Source organism: Colius striatus, chromosome 9 (genome assembly GCF_028858725.1).
Source record: "Colius striatus isolate bColStr4 chromosome 9, bColStr4.1.hap1, whole genome shotgun sequence".
Classification (NCBI taxonomy): Eukaryota; Metazoa; Chordata; class Aves; order Coliiformes; family Coliidae; genus Colius; species Colius striatus.
Window position 1 is genome coordinate 33,931,948 of NC_084767.1, and position 24,432 is coordinate 33,956,379.

At 39.2% G+C, this 24,432-nt stretch overlaps 1 protein-coding gene across 2 annotated transcripts in view; it reads left to right on the forward strand.

Moving 5' to 3' along the window:
* Nucleotides 1–2,043: 2,043 nt before the first annotated feature.
* Nucleotides 2,044–24,432, forward strand: part of AOX1 (aldehyde oxidase 1) — a 40,924-nt gene continuing 18,535 nt past the window's right edge. For both annotated transcript variants that reach the window (XM_062002376.1, XM_062002377.1), the window contains exons 1-20: nt 2,044–2,158; nt 3,095–3,152; nt 6,008–6,104; nt 7,259–7,367; nt 7,846–7,972; nt 8,853–8,914; nt 9,520–9,600; nt 10,118–10,198; nt 11,217–11,361; nt 11,533–11,625; nt 15,401–15,552; nt 15,770–15,863; nt 16,609–16,718; nt 17,566–17,750; nt 19,143–19,302; nt 20,102–20,194; nt 20,802–20,971; nt 22,192–22,318; nt 22,851–22,973; nt 24,142–24,238. In XM_062002376.1, the coding sequence (XP_061858360.1) occupies nt 2,099–2,158; nt 3,095–3,152; nt 6,008–6,104; nt 7,259–7,367; nt 7,846–7,972; nt 8,853–8,914; nt 9,520–9,600; nt 10,118–10,198; nt 11,217–11,361; nt 11,533–11,625; nt 15,401–15,552; nt 15,770–15,863; nt 16,609–16,718; nt 17,566–17,750; nt 19,143–19,302; nt 20,102–20,194; nt 20,802–20,971; nt 22,192–22,318; nt 22,851–22,973; nt 24,142–24,238 (2,224 nt within the window). In that variant the 5' untranslated portion in view covers nt 2,044–2,098. The remainder of the gene's footprint in view (nt 2,159–3,094; nt 3,153–6,007; nt 6,105–7,258; nt 7,368–7,845; nt 7,973–8,852; nt 8,915–9,519; nt 9,601–10,117; nt 10,199–11,216; nt 11,362–11,532; nt 11,626–15,400; nt 15,553–15,769; nt 15,864–16,608; nt 16,719–17,565; nt 17,751–19,142; nt 19,303–20,101; nt 20,195–20,801; nt 20,972–22,191; nt 22,319–22,850; nt 22,974–24,141; nt 24,239–24,432) is intronic.

Consider the following 24,432-nt stretch of genomic DNA (forward strand, 5'->3'; position numbering starts at 1 on the left):
TTCTCCTGTCCCTGTGAGCTGCCAGAATGTTCCATGCATGTTTTAACAGAAAAATAGTTCAGCTGTGCATATGAAAACGTACTCTTGGATGTAGCTTTCAGATGTGTCCATTCTACATGTAAGCCTTGAACCTTTGGCGGGGATAGAGTTAACTTTCCCCAGCTGCTGCAAAGGAGCATGGCCGTGCCATGCAATCCCACGCTGACGTCATGCTCGGGATATCAAGTCAACTGCGGCAAAACCACTCCAGGGACAAAACTTTGGTTACAAATACTTAAGTAATACTGCAGCTGTTTTCTGTTGTGTTTTTTAATGAGAGCCTGTAGCCTCAAGGCAGCTTCCCCAAGATCCCATGGAACATTCCACGTATGAATTTCAAGTTAAATATGCCGCTAGCGAGACAGTTAACGTGAAGGACCTTTATCCTCTAAATAGAGAACTGGTCTATCTGTGGTCACCAGTTAAAGACACCATGCAAAGATTCTAAATGTACAGCAATAAGGACAGCAAGGTTTTTTCATACAGAATTTCATAGGAAAAAAAAGTATTCCATCAGTATGAAAATTCTTCCAATGTTAAATTTACCCAGGCAATTGGATCTGTATTACAAAACAGAGAAGTTTATCTGAGAAGTTTCAGCAATCACACTTTTTGTCTCTGAAATGTGCTGTGTATGTCCCTACATTGGCAAGGACTGTTACGAAGAGGTGCAGAAATGGGAAGATAGATTCTATCCTGATTCAATGCTATTTTAAAAAGAATTACACATAGAATATTTTAATACTTTTTTTATTTTTTCCCAAGTTTGTAATTATTTCTGTTTTTTAAATGGAAATGTTCTTGCTAGCTTTCACTGTTTATCCACATAATCAGTCATGTCTTTAGAAATCTCAAAGATGTATCTGTTACAACTTATGTTTTCTGTGCTGGCACTGCAGTAGCAAAACACAGGCTTTTTGAATGGTATTTTTTTTCTATTTCCTGTGGTTTGAAAGCTAGAAACAGAATCATCTGCTTCATTTTTTTTTCAGGAAAAAAAAAGATAATATTTTTGGAGATTATCTTAATTATTTTTCCAGTGAAGATCCTGTTACTCCAGCCAGCCTCAGGGTTTACCAGCTGAACTGCTACCATGTTCCAAAGGAAAGCATGTAATTTTCAATAAAAATGTAAGGCCATGGGCTTTGTGCCTTAGTTTCTTCTATTCCTTTTAGAATACATAACTTTGAAAGTAACAAAGGATAAAGAAAATAACCTGAAGATGCACAGAAGTAAATCTGAAATCATAGTATGGTCGCTACTGCTCTTTTCTTATTTTCTCTGTCCCTACTGGTTCTGTTGCTCAAATTGGTGTTCTACACACAGAGAAAATGTACTTTGTTATTTTTCTAGGATGCAGTTAATTGTTCTGCAAAATGGTCGCTTACTTAGGCAATGCATAAGTAATATAACATTGCATGATGAATCTTCACTAAAAGTGCTTTTTTTACTATATCAGTTGATAGACTCTCTTGCCAGGAAAAAGATGTAAAACCAGCTCATGATATCAGAGAGAAAAATTAATTTATAGCTGTCACAGGGATTATTTTGCTGAGGAACTTTTTTCTAGCTTCAAAGTTGCCTTTTCTCATATTTATTCAATGTATTTTTTTTATATTTAACATTTTAGTTTACAACTAATAAATATTTTGGTTTGAAATTTTTAGGAAAACTAATTCTACGTACGTAGATTAAATAGGAAGGGGAAAATGTTGATTGTGTAAACCCACGACGACCACATTGCTGGTTTTTATCATAATTTAAAATTACCTTTGGATATTGTATTGCTAGAGTGTAACAACGTTCACGTTTACGTTGCTCATGTTGGCATTTGGCTCTAGAGGAACGCGTACATCCTTTGAGAGGGTGCGAGGTGCGTCCGGGTGTGCCTTCGATGGCTGAACGGCGGTGGCGCTCCGAGGCTTGGCCGTGACTGAGCGGCACTTCCCTGGGTCACGGTGGGCCCCGCCCCGCGCCGCGCCGCCCGCTGCCCGCGCCCTGGGGCTGCGGCTGCAGGCCCGGTACGCCCGCCCGCCGCTCCGCAGGGCGCCGCGGCACCATGCCTCCACAAGGGGCGGCGGGGGCTCAGGAGCTGGTGTTCTATGTGAACGGGAGGAAGGTAAGTGTTGCCCGGAAAGGGAAGCCTCCAAAAGTATTCCTTCCCATTTTGCTGGGCAACTATTACTTCAGTTAGCTAAGACTCTTCTGCGTACAGCAAGTGCTGTTAGAAAGGGAGAAGCAGCAGAGGTGATTACATCATCTCCTTTTAACTAGCTCAGCTGTGTTGGAGGCGGGGGGGGGGGGGAACTACCTCCAACTGAAGGACGTGCATTTGGGTATCAAATCTGGATGATGAGGAAACTAGTTTTTCGTTTGTACATGACTGATTTCTTGTCTTTGACAGTATAAGAGATGAGGCATCAGAGGTGACATTTTCAGATGCACAACAGAAAGTCAGCGAGACTCAGGCACTAAAATGTGCACTGCTGGCTGATGTAAAGATACTATTGCAAGAATAAAACTAGTTAATTCAATGGAATTGGAAGAAACTAGTTAATTCTTAGCAATGGAGTAAGAAATACTGTAATTGATCAAGAATGTAGGCATTTCTATTGCTCTCTGTTGTTAGTCTCTTATGGCAAGTGAAAGTTTATATAAATAATACTAGAATAAAGTTGGTTCCTGCTAGTAGCCTTATAGGCTGCTTCTGGTGTACATCCCAGTAGGTTAAAGTGCCAGGGAGACTCTAAAATCTGCAAATCATTATTTATTTATGCAATGCTACAGTTCAACTGTTTTTATTTCTAGTGTGATTGAAGTATGACCTTTCACTGAGCTGCAGTTATTTTTGGTAGTTGCAAGGTCCCCTGGAAACATGAGAAGGAATTTCCAGAATCAGTCTCTAATGTGGTCTTTGGCAATGAGCATAGTCCTGTAAGAGGTGGCCAGAGAAGGATTCTCTTTTGGCTCTTGTGGGAATGTAGTTTGTTCCCCCAGTTTTGAAAAGCCTTCGTTTCTTAGTTAAACCTTATTTTTCTTTAATTTCTTACTGCAGATAATAGAGAAAAATGCTGATCCAGAACAAATGCTTTTGTCTTACCTGCGGAAGAGACGTATCCTTTTCTGGTCTGCTTCCTCAAGTCACTTACTTGAAAGCCTTACTTGAGCAAAATTCTCATAAATGGTAATGAAAAGATGATTTACTAGGTTAAGGAAGTTGTGACTCCCTTAAGATAAAACAATCAGATTAAATGATGTGTCAAATACTCTTCAGGGATAAACAGTATTTTTAGCCTAGTTTTCTAAACAGAGTTATGCCATCAGGCACGATGTAGATGTGTGTAACCTGTTTGGCCAGTGTACAAAAAGCTAGACAGAACAGAAATCTCCAAGTCTGTAAAGTCTCCCTCCCATGAAGGGGAGATCTTGTGATGAGACCCTGCTGGAATTTTGAGGTAATCTATTTTTCTTTATGATAACTCCAAAGAGTTTTCTAAACTCAAATCCCGCATTTTCTAGTAAATCAATAGGAACAAGTATGTTTTTAAAAAAGAAAAAAAAATTAGTCAGATGAGGCAGAAGTTGGGAGAGCTAGAGCTCTCACCCTGGCAGCTTTGTCTTTGCAGACTAGGTTCTTCTCTGTTTCAGCCAGCTTAATGAGAACTCAGTGGCTTTCTGGGTTGCTATGAATTGTGCAGCACTTGCTCTGATCTTTTCCTTTCTTTCTCTTTGTTGTTTCAGAGGCCTGTCTGCTCTGAAGTCTTAGCAGGTTTCCAAAATCTGCTGCAACACAGGCTTATTTGTAGTGTTCATGAACCTGCTGAGTAATATTCTGAACGCTTAGGGACTCACAGGCAGGAGCAGAGAGCAAATGTGGGGAAGAGCAGAATATCTCCTTTTTGCAGCTTCCAATACTGTCTCATGAAACATACCCCCACAAGGCAAGTGATGTACTATATACTGTGGAATTCACATGGAAAAGAGTGAATCTTTGTCTCAAAAGAAAAACAAGTAAAACCACATTTGTTACTGGCCAGTCATAAGAAGGAATCTGGAGCAGGATAGGTTGCTGTAGTTATGGTGCTTATGAAATTAATCTTCAGTAATTTGAACTTCAGACTCAATTGGACTATAAGAAGTGGAATCATAGAATCATTTAGGTTGGAAAGGACCCATCAAGTCCAACCATTAGCCTGCCACTACCAACTCCACCATTAAACCATGTCCCTAAGTGTCACATCTACGGTGACTCAGCTACTTCCCTGTGCAGCCTGTTCCCAATGCTTGACAACTCTTTTGGTGAAGGGACTTTTCATAACCTCCTCTGGCACAATTAGAGATTGTTTCATCTTGTCCTATTGCTTGCTACTTGGGACAAGAGACCAACAGCCACCAAGTATCCCAGTACCAGCCTGCCACAAGAGTTGTACTTCATTTGTTGAAGTGCATTGGTGAGTGAGGTAATATAATTCTGCACTGTCTTGCTCTGATCCCTTGAAAAATCATTTCACTTTTCTGCATCATTGTACCCTGCTTATAAAATGAGGATAAAATTAACCTTTTTCAGGAAATAGTTGATTTCTCCATACTGTTAAAATGTCAACTTGTAGTGTTCCTGCCCTCTGTTGCTTGTGTCTATATGATGCTGTGCTATTCCCTGAGATGCACCTTCCCAGCTGTATGGGAGATCATTTTGTTAGTCAGATACAGGAACTGATCCTTTTCACAGCATGCCTCTACAGGAACTGATTCTGTTGATAGCAATCTTCCACATATAGTTGAGTTAATGTAGCTGAAGAACAGCTAGCTTTGGTAAAGAGAAAAAAGCAATGTCAAGGAACGAAAGTATAGCACAGGAATATCTTTTGCAGATGTTGCTGAACTCGTCATAATATGAAACGATTGCGTGAGTGTAAGGACTTTTGTCATCTTTTGGTGTTTTACACTTGCAAGGTACAGTATAATACCTCTCTAAGCATCCTGTCATCATTTTTGTGAGGTTAAATGCTGTAGGAATTGGCACATTTGATCACTGTTAATAACTGGAAGGCCTGTTGTAAATTAAGAAGTAAAAAAGTGCAAGAAGAAGGGAAATAACTGTATCTTAAAATATATTTGCATGATCTGACAGATTAGGATGTCTGAAGGGCTCAGTAAAGCACCTAACAAGTGAAAAAAGTGGTAGCATCTCAGAGGTTTACTGCAAGTGAAGAATGCTAACCTTCAACATTTTTTTCTTTTGACAATGTGGCGTGAAAAGAAAACATCCTGTTTCATCGTCTTCATTCCTGGTTCCTGGTGGACAGTTCTCTTTCTGCACCTTCTGCCAGCCATGGACTTTCTCACATCTCTCTGTACTAATTATACTGATTAAGCCAGCAGAAAACTAACCCAGGAAAAACTGAGGCTTTCAGATGGATTAGGGACTCAGTTGCTAATTGTCATTAGACAGTTCATGAAGGGGACTGTTGAGAAAAAGACATGGTGCAAGAGGTCTTGAGTTTTGGAGCAGATAATGTTGGGAAGAGGAAGGAAGAAACTGAGAGTAAGGCATCTTTCTTTTGGTAGCTGTAGAACATTAAATCAGCTGTTTGTAAGTTCACATCTTCAGATTGGCCACTGATCCAGATTCATAGAAACAAGCAGTTCTTTCGTAAGTATGGTCTTTCAGATGAGATGCAAGGTTAATATCCTGACAATAAATGGACCTGTTGGGAAAAACAGGGATATTGGTTTTAGTGTTCCACTGGAGCCTCAGATATTTTGCCCATTACATATTTATTCCTTTCATAGTTTCACTTGGAAAACTATTTTTTCACTTTCTGTTGAAACTTCTCTTCCAAAAGAAGTCAGAACCAAATTCTCTGTTTTCCTGCGAGCAGGATTTTAGTCATGTTATTCCTTACTTTCACCCTTACTTTCACTGAAAATTTTGATCCAACGTTTTCCCTAATGACAGCATTTTCAGTCCGTCTCACAGGAACTAAGTATGGCTGTGGAGGAGGTGGCTGTGGTGCCTGCACAGTGATGATATCAACTTATGAGCCAGCTTTGAAGAAGATACGGTATTCTTAATGGAAAATTTTGAAAGCCACACAGAATTTTTTGACTGTAGATACCATTTCCAGATGTGAAACTGTAAAACCAAAGTTGTAAAATCTATATGTAATAGTAAAAGGAAGGTTCGCTTTAATCCAAACGAGAATGCTATACAAAAAATACTCTTAGTCCAGATGTTATAAATTTGCTGAAACACCGTACTCAAATGCTTAATTTGCTCATATATGTTGACAGCTCCTGTAAGGAGTTTTCTTTTCAGGAGGCATACATTTAACTGCCTTTGTATTGTCCCTTGGAATGTGACTGCTGCCTGCAGCTCTGTCAAATGATTGACAGGAAGATCGGTCAGGCAGGAGTTTGAGTCTTTAATTCTACTTTAATGCTGAACTCACCTGCAAAAAGGACTTTGAAACTCAAGGCCAGAGTTCCATTAAGCTAAAAACTGGAATAAATTACTTACAAATTGAGAGAACTGCAGTCAGATTGTTAAATGGTAACATATCATTGGTAACTGAATATTTTTTTAGGTGGGGAAAAAGCCAAAATGTTCTAGTTGTTCTTTTTGACAATTGCATTACATTGTTATGCAATGCAAATGCAAATATTTGGAGTTACAAATGTTGAAATTAAAACAGTCAGAATGACACCTGAAACATTTAAGCTATGGTAAACCAAAATGTTTTATTGCTAATGTTAAAAAGCTTTGAAGAATTTTAGTTTTGATAGTTATTTAGAAATAAGTTTATTTTACATCAGAATTTCATTTGAGTCAGAAATGTTATTATAAATTTGCAGCAATAATTCTTTACTTTCTTCAAATGACTACACCAATCCTCCTTTCCCCATCTTTTTCCTCCAAAGCACACTTGACGGGTTGCTTGTGGGCAGGAAAGACAATAGGTCAGTTAGAAAAGTCTGAAATATTAAGGAAGAAATAAGTGCTATAGAACTGTCCTCATAGATACGGTTTTTATACTGATAACTAGAGACACAGGTAGTAAGTGATCCCTTCTAGAAATCTTATTCTCTTCTCATTCCAAATTATGATGACTGCTTTTTAATTATAAACTATGTCTTGATTAACTGAAAAATAATATTCATTAATTACAAATTTCAATTACAGTAATATTCATGTTCTTTATTCTTTTATGTTCCAAAGACATTATTCAGCAAATGCATGTTTGGTTTCCATTTGCTCCTTGTATGGTGCAGCAGTGACCACAGTGGAAGGAATTGGAAGTACAAAAACCAGGATCCATCCTGTTCAGGTGAAATTACAGTATGGTCTGGCTTGTGTGGCAGTACTTTTAGGGCATGGGAATTTCATATGATAATTATTCTCCCTGATAAATAATAACAAGACAACACAAGTTTCTGATGAATGATTGATTACGGCTGGTGAGATACAGCTTATAATGGATTTTACTTTAATGCTGACAACCTGTTGAAGTAGTTGGCATGTAAGAGTGGATCAGATTTATGCTCTGTTTGGGCCAATGGCCCATCTTGGACAATGCCACTTTAGCTGATGTTTTAGTGTGAATGCAAAAAAGACAAAAGTCCACTGAAGATTAAGTAATTAGCACAAAGTAATCATTCTTATTTGAGATTGCTTAAATTGTTTTGCTTAGAACATCTAATTTACTATGAAAACAACATTTGGTGTGGCATCTCCTGTTTAAAAGAGAGTTCAATAGAGTGGTGGTGTACACTGGAAGGAGCACCATTTGCAGTGTTTCCTTTCAGGAAAGGCTTGCCAAGTGCCATGGCTCCCAGTGTGGTTTCTGCACCCCTGGAATGGTGATGTCCATATACACTTTGCTAAGAAACCACCCAGAACCAGCTTCAGACCAGATGATTGCAGCTCTGGCTGGTAAGTATTGCCACTTTTTAATTTGTAGATATGTCCTTGAACCATTTTCATCAGATATTTTGTGTATGTTGAGTGCATGTCTGTGTGACTACACGTGCATGCATGTATGTCCTCCATACAAATTGTGCTTCCCAGCAGAGTTACTACTGGGTACAGGCCTTGTATTCCCTGTCATTCTTTTCTTCTGGAAAATGAAGCATGGAGCTATGGATTGTTTCAGGGACAGGTGTTCAGAACATCCTTATATGTGTCTTTTGAAGTGCATTGAATCAGATGTGTAAAAATGATGTTACATTGGAGAAGTAGCTGCATCTGAACATCTCTGATACCCTGTTACATCTGGAGTAGAAAATGTCATAAGCCTCACAAGATCGGCCCCTTTCTGGTAGCAATAAAACAGTCAAATGAGGTAGAGAGATGCAGACCATCTTTACTAAGGGAAAGTGTGAGCATTTATTATAGGTGAAATAGTCTTCTGTCATCTGTTGTGCTCTAGATTAACAGTGAGGACAAAGACATTTCCTGTTACTATGACATGAACTTAAATGGATGTGTAATGCTGACCTCCTTCACTATTATAAGTCAGGGTGAAGGAGATAAACGTTTTGATAGGTGAAGAATGTTGTACAATCTCTTATTCTCCTCTATACTAAGCTGTAGTCAGCATTCCTTCTAGTGCAGCATTTCATACCCCTCTTGAAACGGTATCCTTTTTCCTCCGGAGCTGCAAGGCTCCAAGTCTTGTAACACTGATCTTTTTTGTCTTAAGGAAAAGTGTTAGCTCTCCAAAAGCTTCAAAAATGCAAACCTCTTATAAAGGACCTTTTAAAGCTGCCTGCTTCAGTATAAAGTTTTTTCTTACTGATTGCCTTTTTCTCAGGGAACTTATGCCGCTGTACTGGATACAGGCCAATCCTAGATGCCTGTAAAACCTTCTGTAAGGTAAGAAGTAATGATCACAGGAATAGTAAATTGTGTCTATTAGTGTATACAAAGCCTATATGTATACAAAGCATCAAGATTTTAATTAAGATCATATCTTTCCTCTGAGATGTAGGTCTGAGTAAGGTGTGTAGTGGCCTAACCCTTTACAAAAAAAATAACACAAATTAACTTGGTGTCTAGCTTGGATTATGAAGAGTAATCTGAAGTAACACCGTATGCTTTACTGTGGGTCAGTACTGGCATAAATAAGAGCACAGTTTGGATTAACGTGGTTAGTAATCGATTACGTAATGTCAGAAACATACAGTGAAAGAAATGAGAGAATAAACAGTGGGTTTAAGAGATAATCTATGTGTGTTCTCAAAAAGTCAATTGAATTTCATATAGTATGAGTTCTGTTGTATTAAGGACTGCAATATCTGATGATTTTAAGTTATTTTTGAATATCACTTCTTTAACATGTAATCCTTCCAAAGTAGTTTATTATTAAAATTCATCTAGAACTTTATTGAAATACAAAGAGACACTCTGACTGGTTTAAGCAGTCTTTAACTCATTACCATTCTGGGCTATATTTCACTAATAGAATATTTGTACTTTAGGAATCCATTTGTTGTCAAAGGGAAGCAAATGGAAAGTGTTGCTTGGATCAGGAAGATGATTTATCTGGCAAGGAAAAGAAGGTAGGGTTTTAACTATTTTACCTGTCCTATGTAGATATAAAATTTATAGAAATAATCTTGCATGGCTTTTTACTTGTAATTAAAGTGAATGCAGTACGGTTTGCCATTTTTAGTCTCCAGTTTACTCACCTTACATTGTATTATTTGTAAAATAAGGTATTTTATTAGTCCTCACAAGAAAATTCTAAAGATATTTCTATTCTAGAGATATTTCTAAAGATTCAGGATTCTTCCTGTATATTTGAATGAGGCAGCAATGATGTAGTATATAGCTGGTATAAGGTAGTTTGGATCTCCAGAGCTGAGATTTGAGCAGTTCTTCAAGTTTGGGAATATTAATAGTCTCAGGTCTACTCATGCAGTGATCATCATATCATGCAAGAAATCAGAGCATTATTAGAACTGACTTCAGTCACTCATGGTTTAGTTTTGGGTTTGCTTTGTTTATTGGATTTTTTAAATGGAATTAATGACGAGAGAAACTTCTTGGTCTTTGCTTATTTTCTTTCTTTTTAAGGTTTTCACCAGATTATTTTCAACAGATGAATTCCAGCCCTTAGATCCCACCCAGGAGCTTATATTTCCTCCAGAACTAATGGTAATTTTTGCCGCATATTGTTCTTTAACTTCGTCTTTTCCTTGGTAGTCCATGGTTCAGAACCCATTCTAAAGTCCTACTTAGCAGTAGTTCATGAGATGTCATCATATTTTAATCTAAATCCAGTTACTATGCTGTTCTTATCCCCAACCCTTGAGTTTTACTTTTTTTCTGATTCTCCTCCCACCCCACTGGAAGAAGGGAGGAATGAGTGAGCAGCTGCATTGTGCTTGGTTGCAGGCTGGGGATGAACCACGACAAAATACTTCTCAGCAAATACTTTTCAACATTAGTTCAGCAATGCATTTTCCCCAGTTTGTGGCTTAATAGCTTTGTTGGACTTTTCTGTCAGCCTCAGATAGCCACCTAGACCAGAGAGTGTTTAGCCCAAGTGATTAAAGCATGACTGAGATATACACAGATGAAATAAGGGCACTGGAATGGAGTGTCACGCATCCTTAATTGTTGACAGCCATATTTGCCCTAGAAAAACTGAAAGCTGATTGCTTTACATTATTGTCAATCTATAGATTCAAAGCCAAATTTTCTGTAACTAGCTGGCTCCTTACAAAGAAATGTTGATAACTGTGGCATAGGGGTTCTTGACCACATATTTGTACCACCACTAGTTCACAAGCTATTTTACAAGTGAACAGTAAATAATGCTAGAGGGGCCAGAGACATTCACTTGCATGCATGCTTAATTTAGAAAGGGATTTTGCTGCCAGTGTCATTGGAGACTTCTAAGCAAGAAAAAAATGTGCAAACACCTCCTTAAGTATTTTTAATCTCATTTATTAGCCACTGGAATTGATTGAAGACATTTCACCCATACAGTCTAGAAATTCACTGCTGTGGAAAGGGACAGCATAATAATCCCATTTCTGTCATGGGTTTTGAAGGATTAAGTAGGAATGCCATTGTTTAAGGATTTATTTAGACTTTCAGCCTAGTGTTTGTTAGACCTGAAACTTGTATATATGTCTAAATATTTAAATCTGCTATGTTTCCTCATTAGAGAATGGCTGAAAGTCAACCAAAAACAACTCTGTTTTTTCGTGGGGAGCGAATGACGTGGATTTCTCCTGTAACCTTAGATGAATTACTGGATCTAAAAGCTGCTCATCCCAAAGCACCTCTTGTGGTTGGGAACACCAGTGTGGGTATGTATACAATCAGAATGGCTCCTGTTGACAATAGTTCAAGTGTTCATGGGAGGAGTGGGGCTACATTTATAATTATTTTTTAATTTTCATTCTTGAGCTCACTTTCCAGTATGTTGAAGTTGTCTTTATGGAAAATGTCTTTTGTCTAAGTCCATTCCTATCTCATAGGACCTGAGATGAAGTTCAAAGGCACGTTTCACCCAGTTGTTATTGCTCCTGCAAGGATCCCAGATCTCAGCGTGGTGAAATATACAGATGACGGTCAGTAGACTTTGTTCAGACCCAGGAGATTCCTCTGCGGAAAGGCATGCTGCTCCACTCAATAGTACTGAAGGTGTGAAGTGCTGTGCCACTTGGTCCCTTCCCAGGTCGAAGTGTCTGTGGCCATCATCCCCATGCACTAAACAGTTTTTCCTTTGTGACATAGTGCAGTACTCACCAGCAATGTTATTTTGGGCCCCATTAGTCAGAATTATGCAAGGGTCATTATTCTGTGGGTACTGGTTCTGGTGCTAAGTCATGGAATATTTGCTTTGTGATCTCCGTAACATTCTATGCAGTATAGCACAGACACACCCATACAGAACCACAGAAAGAGTTAGCAGTATCACATGCTTATCTACATCAGGAAAAACCTGTGATTAAATTGGCAGAGCTCATGTGCATGAACTAATCTTGTTCTGAATCATGGCAGCACTAATTATTGTAGATTTAAAATTTTGTACCTCAATTTATGTGTTTAAGATAAGCTTTGAGAAATTTCTTGTTAGACTAGGTTTTAGTTTTTAAATAAATTATATTGAAATTAGAAATAACAACTTGTAGTGGTTTAGCCTGATGTCCACCAAGTCATAAAATCACTCCCCCTCCCAAACTGGCCATGAGAGAGAGAGAAATATAACAGCTTGTGAGAGATCGCTCTGCACTTAGCGTCACAAGCAAAAGATTCAACTTAGAGAGAAAAAGGTTTGATTTATTGAGGAAACAACAAGAGCAGGGAGATGAGAAATAAAACTGTCTTAAAAACACCTTCCCCCACCTCTCCTCTTCCCAGGACTCCCTTTCCTTCCCCCCCAGTGGTGCAGGGGATGGGGGTTGCGGTCAGTTCATTACAGATGGACTTTGCTGCTGCCTCTTCTCAGGGGCAGGCCTCCTCACACTTCCCACTGCTACACTGTGGGGTCCCTCCCACAGGAGGCAGTCCCTCACAAACTTCTCCAGCGTGGGTTCTTCCCGTGGGCTGCAGCTCTTCATGAACTGCTCCAGCATGAGGCCTCCCATGGGGGCAGCTCCTCACACCCTGCCCCAGCGTGGATCACTCACCGGGAGAACAGTCCTTCAGGAACAGACTGCTTCAGCCTGGGTCCCTCATGGGATCACAAGTCCTGACAGCAAACCTGCTCCAGTGTGGGCACCTCCCCCACGGACTCCTAAGTCCTGCATGGAAGGGCTACGAGTGGGTCTCTGCTTCCCAGTGGTCCTCCATGGACTGCAGGGGGACAAGTTGCTTCACCATGGTCCTCACCACATATCACAGGGGAGCCTTTTCAGTGCCTAAGAACCTTCCTCCCCCTCCTTCTCTACTGACCTTGGTGTCTGCAGAGATGTTTTCACATTCTCCCTCCCTGTTGCTGCTGCAGTTTTACAACTACTTCTTCCCCTTCTCCAATATATTATTCACAGAGGCGTTACCTCTATCACTAATTGGCCAGGCCTGGGTCAGGTGCAGGGTGCAGCTTAGAACTGACTGGCCCCAACACTGTGAGCTACAAGGGAAGCTTCTGGCAACTCTGTGTTTAAAGAAGCCACCCCTGTAGCCCCCCCAACTACCAAAAAACCTGGCCCAGGCAAAACCACTATACAACTAGAAATAGATGTACACTTACTGTAATAGACTAAATTAATTAAATATAAATTACATTGTGCAAGTTTACTGCCAAAGTCAAACTCTCTATCTGTTGCAAATTACTTGATATATGCCTGATGCCACATTTTTCACGTGGTAAACTGGACTTCACAGTTCTGTCATTGCACTTAGAGTATTGTTTTCATTTCAGATTAGTCATTCAGTTCTAGTCAGACTAGTTTATTCTTATATGAAAAGTAGTTCGGAATTGAAAGGAAGCAGGGTGAATGTTTACTGCTTTTTTACATCTATAGTTCTAAAACAAGAGAGATGCAATTTAGCTTGCCAGGCAGAAATAGTATTTCCTCTCTTTAATCATATTTAAATGCAAAATATGTTTTGATTAGAGTTTTGTTTTAAATACATGAAATTTAGAATTGCTTTGCTTTATTAATACAAATCCATTAAAACATATCTATATTTTGGTTTATATTTTTTATTGAATTCCAGTGTTCATTCAAAACATTTATACATTACATAAGTAAAGTCTATTAATAATTTTGGGTAGAAAGCCACTGTTTACCAATTTATAGTATTGCAATTTTTAAAAAGTGGAATCTTAAAAAAAAAGTCTTAACTACTCATATAAGTGCATGTAGTTATAGGTTGTCTTTCTAGTGGGGAAAAGGAATACTATATTCAGTGAAAGAGCTGTTTCGGTTTTTTTTGCATATGCTACGTACCCATACCTTAGGAGAATAACTAGAATGTATGTATGCAAAGAATGATCAAAATATTAGGAAAATCATGTTTAAAATCAGGAAAAGCCTGATGAACACATTTTGAAGCTGACTCACCTTGTGTGTAACTGTCTGGTAACTAACTGGTTTAGGCCCATCAGGGAACAAAGACCACCGTACAAAGTACAAAGTACCGAAGAGGCTGAGAATTGCTCAAGGGCTGGGAGAGCTTAATTGCCGCTTAAGGTTCAGGACAAAACAGACCAGGCCACTCGGTTTGGGGAAGAAAACAGAAAAATAATTTAATGCAACATCAACTAAAACATACCCCCAAAAACCCAAAACATAACCCAAATGAAACAACACAGAGTAATACATCAATGAAGAGTCCAACCAGCCTTTTGAAGAACACCTTCTTGCCACCCCTCCCCTCTTCCCGGGCTCAGAGCCCTGATCCCGGGGTTTTTACCTTGTCCCCCCCTGAACGGTTCGGGGGGGCAGGCAGTGGGGGTTTCAGTTAGTCTGTTCCCGAGAGCTTCTGCCGTCTGTCCCTCCTCAGGACGGGTGAACTCCACACCAGTCCTCCCTGCGAGTCCGTGGGGTAACTCACACGCATGGCAGCCCTGCACGGGCTGCTCCGATGCCCACTGACTCCAAAGGCTGCAGCTCCTCTCTGCCTCTCGTGTGGGGCTGCTCTGCGGCGTGCAGGCTCTCCAGCACGGCCTGGGCCATGGCCCCTCCCCACACAGTCCCTCTCCCGTCCGGGCTCACTCACACGGAGCTGCTGGTAACCCTCGGTCCTGCCACGGATCTCCATAGGTTGCAGGGGCACAGCTGCATTCTCGCCACGGCTTGCAGAGGAGTCTCTGGTCTGTTGCTTCTCCTTCCTTCCTCCTTCTCTGGCTGAAGGGTCCGCGTGGTCGCCTCCATCTTGTATCACTCTTACACCTCCTGCCTCGCATTCCAAATTCCCGTCCCCTAAATAGTGCTGGCAGAGGCGCCAGATTGGCCCAGCCGGGCCGGAGGTGGGTGTGAACCCAGGAGCCGGGGGAGAGTCCAAAAACTCTTTACCGGGTCTTCCCTGCAACCCGCTCCCCCTGTTACTAAGCCAAAAGCTGCTCCTTGCTAAACCAGAACAGTAACATCACCTAAACATTTACTCAGTCAAAGGTGGTACAAGGGAAGCAGCTGGAATGGGCAACTGGAAGGAGAAAAGAGTTTTCCCTTTTAGTAAAAATGGTGATCCATTGGCTCAATGTCATTATTTCATGAAATTCATTTCAATATACTAAAGGTAAAAAGGTCACAGTCCCTTTAATATGCAATGGCCCCTCTCCTTATATCCCCTTGTATTCCACATGAGCATTCCTAGCTCTACAATCTGAGCATAGTTTAAAACTCAGGCAATCAAGAATGTGCACATGACACTTTCATAATCTTTTGGTTACAGGATTGACTCTGGGAGCTGCCTGCAGCCTCTCTCTAGTGAAAGACATCTTGACAAGAGCAGTCTCAGAATTCCCTGAAGAGAAGACAAAGGTTTTCTGTGCCCTCTTGCAGCAATTAAGAACTCTGGGTGGAGAACAGATAAGAAATGTTGCTGTATGTTGCTTGTTATTGCATTAAAAATTGTTACATTGTGTAAATGTGAAATTGCTTCTGACCACATGTAAAACTTGCATTTTTAATTCTGGTTTTAACAGTGAATTTTCTGTCAACACATCGTTGAGTTTTCAATATGTGCAGTGTGCATGTTATATTGTCACTTAAAAAAATGTGATGATGGAGAATGGTGACATAAATTTTCTTTTTTTCCAAGTCATTAGGTGGAAACATTGTAAGTAGAAAATCAACCTCTGACTTGAATCCTGTTCTGGCAGCCAGTAACTGTGTGCTCCATCTGGCTTCAAGAGGTAAGAGGAAATTTTCTGCTTCTGTAGTAGTGCTAGAGGTACAAGATCCTACTGCATGGAGAGAGGGGAAATAACAACAGTTGAGCATTTGTTACAGAATCTTTTTCCCATGTTTATTCAAGATCACATCTGCAAAAGAAACAATTTGCAAACAAAGAACATGTCAAGTTACTGTAAGCACTCATAAAACCTCACAATTTCATTAGCTGTGTACTGCCTCTCCAACTCCCTGATAATTTTTTTCTGTAATTGATGCTTTTCCCTAGTTTTGAAATCTGTCCTCTGTGTCACTGAGAAGAAAACTTATAGAATCAAATAGAAAAATAGAAACCTTATAGAAACTATAGAATCCAATTTAAACCTTCCCTGATGCAACTTGAGGCCATTTCTTCTTTTCCTATCGTTGGTTACCTGGGAGATGAGACCAACCCCCATCTCACTACAACTTCCTTTCAGGTAGTTGTAGACCATGATAAGGTCTTCCCTGAACCTCCTTGCAGTAGAAGAAAAGATAATTACAGAATAAGTATTGATCTCTGGGCACTTTCTTAGCACTCTGCTGTTAATATACTATGGAAGATGAAGCAGTCTTCTGTATTTATAGAGCATAACACTGATAATTTGTTTTGTAAACTCTGCAGTTACTCAGGAAGGCTGCAGATATTTCTTGCCAATTAAAATATGATTGATGTGGGTTAATTGCACAATTGTACAGAAGTTTCTGGATTTTGGATTTTTTTTTTAGGAAGAAAGCGACAGATCCCTCTGAGTGATATTTTTGTAGATGGTGTTGGTAACAATACCATTTCACCAGAAGAGATCTTAGTCTCTGTCCATATTCCCCATTCTAGAAAGGTAAGTTACTAGTTTTATATTTGCATTATGCAGAGTTAAGGACTATTAAATAAAGAGCAGGAAGGAGAATCATCTCTGTGTTTGAAGTAATACTATTACTGCTCGCTTTCTGATTTCCTTACATTTGATCCTGTCAGTGCCATACTGCCCCCTAGTTCCAGCCAAAAAACACAACTCAGCAGGTAGCTGGTGATATGTAAAGAGTGATATTCAGACAAAAGTTTACCTAAAATGATGAGGGTGATTGCAGTTGTGTCAACCTCCTATAGAAAAGGCTCTTGGACAAGCTGTCATAGTCCTCACAAAATCAGGCTACTCCTCTATGTTAAGGTTGACATCAAGCAAGTAAAGCATCTCTTCAGGAGAATTTTTCTTAAAATGACATAAGATTGAACACATGCATAGTGCTTCCATAAATGCTGCTGAACTAAATAATAGTCTTTAACTAGTATTGTGTTTGCAGAAGTGGATATGGGATCTTGTGACAGAATATGGGTCATATTATTTGAGTACTGAAATTTGGCAGTACTTTGAAGCCTCTGAGCTTTTTGTCTTGTTATAAATTCAACTCCATTCCACAAAGTTCCTGCATTCCGGCTATCTACCAGAAAAAAAAAAGTAGATCATCTGAGCTGTGTAGATGATGAAGAATTGGGTGTGGGCTGCTAGAAAATTAAAGATGGTAAAGCTACTGAAAGGTCAAGACAAGGAAGTTTATGGTCGTGAATGCTCAGGAAGCTGAATATCTGCTCTTTGGTTTTTATTGCTGTGCTTCATGTAGTGCAATAGAAAGTTCTACTTTCAATACATGTCTGCAGATTACCCACTTGTGTCTAATCTTGCTCAGGGGGAGTATGTCTCTGCATTTCGACAAACACCGAGACGGGAAAATGCTCTTCCAATAATTAATGCTGGGATGAGAGTCCTTTTTGAAGAAGATACAGATATAATAAAGGATTTAAGCATTTTCTATGGAGGCGCTATCTCAACTACAATCTGTGCAAAACAAACCTGTCAGACACTTATTGGAAGGTACAATTCCTCTCCCTTCTGTATATCTCTGAATAAAGAGACTTTGAGAGCTTGGGTGTACTTCCTTGGAGCATGGAAGTACAGAAATATTTCACTTTCCTAGCTGATTCCACATATGTTCAAAAGAATAATCTGTTCAAACCTGAATAATGACTTTTTAGGATTGTTACATTTTAGAGTTTGCACACAGGTGCAAATCCACTGTGAAGTATGCAGAGAGATACAAGATGAGCTGTGAGAGAAGCGGATGAAATACAGTCAGTTGTGCAACCCAAGTGTTGGTAAACAATGCTATATAGCATAGGTTTGATAGTCCTCTAGTTTCAGTGTTCTTGAGTCTTTCTGTTTCACTCTAATAGAATCATAAAATCATTGAATGGTAAGGGTTGGAATGGACCTTTAGAGATCATCTAGTCCAACCCACTTGCAGAAACAGGTCCACCTAGATCAGGTCACACAGGAAAGCATCAGGTGGGTTTTGAAGACCTCCAGAGAAGGAGACTTCACACCCTCCCTTGGCAGCCAGGGCTCCCTCACCCTCACAGTAAAATAGGTTTTTTCGTATGTTGAAATGGAACTTTTTGTGTTCCAGCTTCATCCCATTACCCCTTGTCCTGTTGCTAGATACAATAGAAAAAAGGGATGTCCCAACCTCCTGACACCCACCCTTTAGATATTTGTAAATATTAATGAGATCTCTCCTCAGTCTTCTTCAGACTAAACAGCCCCAGTTCCTGCAGCCTTTCCTCATAAGGAAGATGTTCCATTCCCCTGATCATCTTGGTGCCCTGTACTGGACTCTCTCCAGAAGTTCTCTGTCCCTCCTGAGCTGAGGAGCCCAGAACTGGACACAGACTCCAGATGAGGCCTCACCAGGGCAGAGTAGAGGGGGAGAAGAACCTCCCTTGGCCTACTGGCCACACTCTTCATGCATCCCAGAATGCCATTGGCCTTCTTGGCCATGAGGGCACATTAGTGGCTCCTGGTTAGTTTATTATCAACCAGGACTCTCAAGTCTCTCTGCAGAGCTGCTCTTCAGCAGGTCAATCCTCAGCCTGTCCTGATGCATTGGGTTTTTCCTCCCCAGATGCAGGACTCTGCCCAACTCTCAAGCTGATTGAGATCCCACTGAATGGCAGCACAGCCTTCTGGGAAATCAGCCAGTTTTTAATAGATAGAAAGTCTCAGAACTTCAGGTGTGCCTAGTAAACTTGGAGCACAAGTGAAGCCTTAACCTTTTTGACATCCCTTCAACTATAAAACCCTAATAATCCCTGAAGTTAATCCTTGTGAGTGGGATTATGTCTACAGTCCATGGTACAAATGTATTACTGCAATTTGTATTTATTTTTTGAGCCCTGGACTGATTATATGTATTTTTCTTCCTGACAGACACTGGAATGAACAAATGTTGGATGAAGCTTACAGATTAATTCTTACAGAAATTCTTCCTCCAGAATCAGTCAGCAGTGAAAAAGACTATAAGAAGACTTTGATAGTCAGTTTCTTCTACATATTTTTCCTGGAAGTATTGCAGTCATTGAACACAATGGTAAATTAGTTCTCCACATGCAACTTGGGGTTCACATCTGCAGAAGACCATAAGTACTTAACTCTCAAACAGACTGATGGAGAGGTGTCCATTTAACTTGTAGGAGTTCAGATATCTTTACCTTGGACATGAAACTTTAAAAAAACTTGAGTGATGTTAATGCATCAATATATCAGTACAGAGTTCCCAGGCCCAAAGAAAACATACATTAGGTCTTATTCCATCTGTGGTTCAAAACATAAATAGTTAGAACAGACATAAAGACTTTGGAAAGCAACTGTAGGTGTAAAACCAACCCTCTTTCTGTTGACAGGAATCCTTCTGTTGACCCCATAATTTCACTTTCCAATTCATTCTAGGTGTAATTTAATTATTTTTGTCTTAAATCTGTTCCTATGAGGAAAAATATCCCATTTACCTTTTTTGTCTGTATTACTTTCTGTGTAGCTCTAGCTCTTTGCTCTGAATTACAATTAGTAGGTAATTTAGTATTACCAAGAGTTATTTTGTGTCAATTTTTATCATGTTCCAGAACAAGGTGCTTGTGACTATCTCTGCTTTGTGTTGCTTACTTTAAACAGGCATATTTGTTGCATCCAGTATATGTTTAAATATTATTTAGTGATATTTCAAAACTCTGTATTGCTTAAAAATTGTTATTTTAAAGCATTTCTAGTTTGTGAGAGTCTTGAAGGAATTTCCTGTATAGAGATTTTGCATCTGATAATTGAGGTTGTTAGCTTTTCTAATTGGAATGTTCAAAATGTGAGTTTTACTAGTAATTCACTTCCTTTTTCAGGATCCTTGCCAGTATCCTGGCATACCTCTGGAATATAGGAGTGTTCTTCAAGATTTCAAAACAAAAATGCCCCAAAGTATCCAAATATACCAGGCAAGTGATTTTATTCTGAGATCATCTGTGCTGTATGGCAACACTGAATTAACTTTCAGGAAAGACTTAGGTTAATAAGCACTAAATTCATACACATGTTCAAGGAAATAAAATGGGGAAGGAAATATTTAAGCAACATTTTCTCGATTTACACTGATCAGTTGTAGTCTTTTAGTGAGGACAACAAATCCTAGGCAGCACTGCTGATAGGTCAAAATACACCACCAAACACTGCTAAATACAGTGCATAATCTTGTGAGAGTATTTTGGAAAATTATCGAAGCTTCATAACACTACTCAGTAAGGGAGGAAACTGTGTTGAGAAGAAGTTGTGTTTGTATCACTTTGAGGTAAACAATCAAGGAAAAAAATCCAAGTAGACAAACCTGTGCAAGGCTGGTGAAAGGCTCTTTAAGAGAAGAAGTTGAAGAGAGCCCCAGGAGCAGCAGTCAGGTCCTGCATCCTTATCTGTTTTTAATACTGAACCAAAAGACAATGATATGAACAATTCTTACTTCATCTGATTTTCTGATTGTTGTAAGAAGAACATGACTATTTTTTAAAAAAACTCTTTGGGGATGGGGGATGTGTATTTTTTACTGTACAGGACGTAGATCCGGGTCAGTGTCCCCAGGATCCTATAGGACGGCCCATTATGCACCAGTCTGGAATTAAGCATGCAACTGGTGAAGCAGTTTACATCGATGACCTTCCTTCTGTGGAGGAGGAGCTCTTCCTCGCTGTTGTCACTAGTTCCAGAGCTCATGCTAAGATTGTGTAAGTGTTCAAAGTGTGTCAGAAGAAAGAGTTGTTATGAATTGCTGGCTGAGATTTTTTGAGCAGACCAATGAGTTATGTGTGTGCAGGATAGCATGCCTGATACCTCAAGTGCTGGAAGGAATACTGTTTCTCTAGTAAAAAGCTCTGTTTGGATTTAAGTGTCTCACCCGATATTACTGCACTAATTTAAGGTTGAACTGTTTCTTGTTCATGAGCCATCCTAGGGCTAGCCTTGTTACCCTCCCAAAGTGCTGACCTGTGCAGTGCAAGCAGGCACTGAAACTCAGCTTTACCAACATACCTTTTAAATCTCAACTCTCTTATGAAAAAAGAAAATGGTTCTGCAAAGCTCATATGAGCCCTTATAGGAGAGGCAGATGGGAAGAGGATTTTATTTTGAGAGAACTGTTTTTATTTATGTTTTTATACTGCCAATACACCTATTCCAGCAGTTTGTTCAACATTGGTCCACCAAAATGTGCATATCCAAGCTGTCTGCCCAGAATTTAGACACCAATACATGTATCCAGGTGATCTATGAGGATTAATTGTGGTGACAGAGAGGAATAGGACAGCTTGCTATAGAGACCTTGTCATATTTCCTGGCTTATTCTTAGGTTAGTGATAGTATGCTGGGTTTGGATGTGCTCTTTTTAACAGCCTCATCTCTGTAAGTCAATAGGATTTTTTCACCCTGCTTCTTCTGAGTGTCCAGAGAAGATGCCTGTAGATGTGTTGGAATCTTGATGATCTGCTAAACTAGGTGCTGTCAAAACATGCCATTCTTACAGACCTTCTGACTTTCTTTCTGATTCTTCTTTCTGATGTCATTCATTCTGCATTTGTACTGGTCTTGCCATTTCTGTTCTAATTCTTGACATTAATTCTTTATTTGTAGATGCTTATTTGTGGCAGTGGTTGCAATTGCAGCATCGTAATTGTGCACTGATTTTTATTAAATCAATACAGTTCAGGCAGTCGTATGGCCTAGTGATTTCCCTGTTGTATCTGAAATATTTTGTAGAAATGAAGCACGTTAGTAGAATTTTGCCTTTGACTTACACTTTTTCATACGCCACAGACAGAAGGAAAGACATGTCTGAACCTATGAGCAGATCCTGGCAGTGCAAGAAATACACCTCTGTATTGTGTTCCTTTCCTCTGTGAAACATTGTAAAAGTAATTAATTACATATCTCTCTTCCCATATCTCATCAGATCTATAGATACCTCAGAAGCTCTAAAAGAACCAGGTGTGTTTGATATCGTAACAGTTCATGATGTACCAGCTACAAATGAGTTTTACTACTCTGATGATCCAGAGATTGTATTTGCAAGAAATGAGGTATAATTACAACCTTTTAAAAACTTATTCTGCTAACTTGTATTGTTTTTCTTCAGATTTTTATAATGAAATTTTACTTGCTGACTCTTGAATTTTCTGTATTGTATGTATGTCAGAGAGTCACTCTAGGAGTATAACAAGGTAAATTCTTACTTTTTTTTTCCCACTCCCTTGTTAACTTCAAAATAACTGATGTGCATTATATTCTGCTTAAAGAAAAATATGTAAATCACAAGAATACAGATTAAATTTCATGAAACCATCTGATTTGTAGGAAGGGTATATTTCATGGAAAGTTAGGCTCTCAAATCACTTATCAGTTTGAATACTGTATTGTCTTTGTTTCCCAGTTATCCTGGTATTTCTTATCACTTGTTAGCTTCATGGATGACATAAGCAACCCAGAGATTGTAAGTCAAAACAAAATTCTAAAAAGGAAACATGAGTAGTGCTTACATGAAAGAAGAATATCAGCAGCTTATGTGGGAATAATTTGAATCCACTGTTCTATTAAGTGATGTATATTTTACAGGTGATCTGTGTGGGTCAGATAGTCTGTGCTGTGGTTGCGAATTCCGATGTTCATGCCAAACAAGCAGCTGCAAAAGTGAAGATAGAGTATGAAGTGCTGGAACCAGTGATCTTAACAATTGAGGTACTGACAATTTATTTTCTCTTGCTTTTTTATTATTTTATCCATATAATTAATGAAAGAAGCAGTTCACACTCCTCACTGGCTTTTTAAACATGATTTTCTAAGGAAACAAGGTGAAAATGAACATCCAATTAACCAGTAGGACAGGCTCCCTGAAAAATAACTTTTCAACCTTTTTGATAATTTTGACCATTTGTGATAGCCAACAGTATTAAAGGTATTATGGTCTCACAAGTTTCATAACAATAAACAGCAGAATAGAAAAGAGGAACTCTTTTAATGTTCCCAGTGAGGAAAAGGCAACGACCATGCTGATTGTTTATAATTCTTTCGGTAGCTACCAGTGAATCACTGGGTGCATATTGGCTGAACAGGATCAGCTTCTGATTATCTGTAGCATTTTATGCCTGTTGTTAGGCTAGCAAGCCAACAAAGTTAGGCTGGAGATGTGTTGGGGGAACATAAGGGGAAAGATGTTAGAGATGTTGAACATTTCTAAAATGTGATGTGGGAATCATAGGGGGAATGAACTTACGATGGGTTAGTGAAATGAGTGGTAGTAAGGAACTAAGCACATGTTTGCAGGGAACTAGCATTAGTTCTGATAGTCACTTTACAGCTTGTTCCCATAATACTTGTGGGGTGTAACAGAACAGTCTTTCTGTTATCTTTCTGAGAGAAGTAGTCTCTTTTTAAAGACTGGCAAGCTTTACTAATATTTCATTACAGTTGAAACTCCAGTGAAGACTTACTAGAAATAAAGGAAATCATGCTTAATAAATAGATTCTCCTTTTACTTAGTCCTTGTGATTTCTTCCCCTCTTAAAAGCAACACTCTTTGGATAATTGGATTGCTTTCTTATGTTGTGCTCTATTGGTCACTTGCTAGATGTATGAAAGAGAAGAACAGGCTGAATAAAGTGAATGCATTTTCTTCAGAAACTGGCATCATGAGTAACAGGATATATCAGGAAGGAATTACTGGAAGTGAACACACGAACTCTTCACAATTACAGTGAAGTGATGAAATACAGTTGTTCATTGACTTAGATAGCTAGTGATTCAAATCTCTGAAGACAGTGTCATTTCTTTTGAGAATAAAATCCCACAACAAGCTGATAACCTTTAAAATACTTCAAAAAACTATATGCCATTTTCTCAATTACAGGATGCTATAAAGCACAACTCATTCTTTGAGCCCAAAAGAAAATTGGAAATAGGAAACGTTGATCAGGCATTTGAAACTGCGGATAATATAATTGAAGGTAAACTGCAGAATACATTCAGTGATAAATTGTTGTCAATATTTGCATTTGTCTATCTGTTCTTCAAGTCCCAGTTCTATCTTTTTTCCATATAGCCATTAGGCCTGAGAAAGTCACCTGGAAGACAGTGTGATTGGACCTAGTGGTCTTGTGGTCCTGCTGCTACATTTGAGCTTTTTCTGTCCTTGAAACAG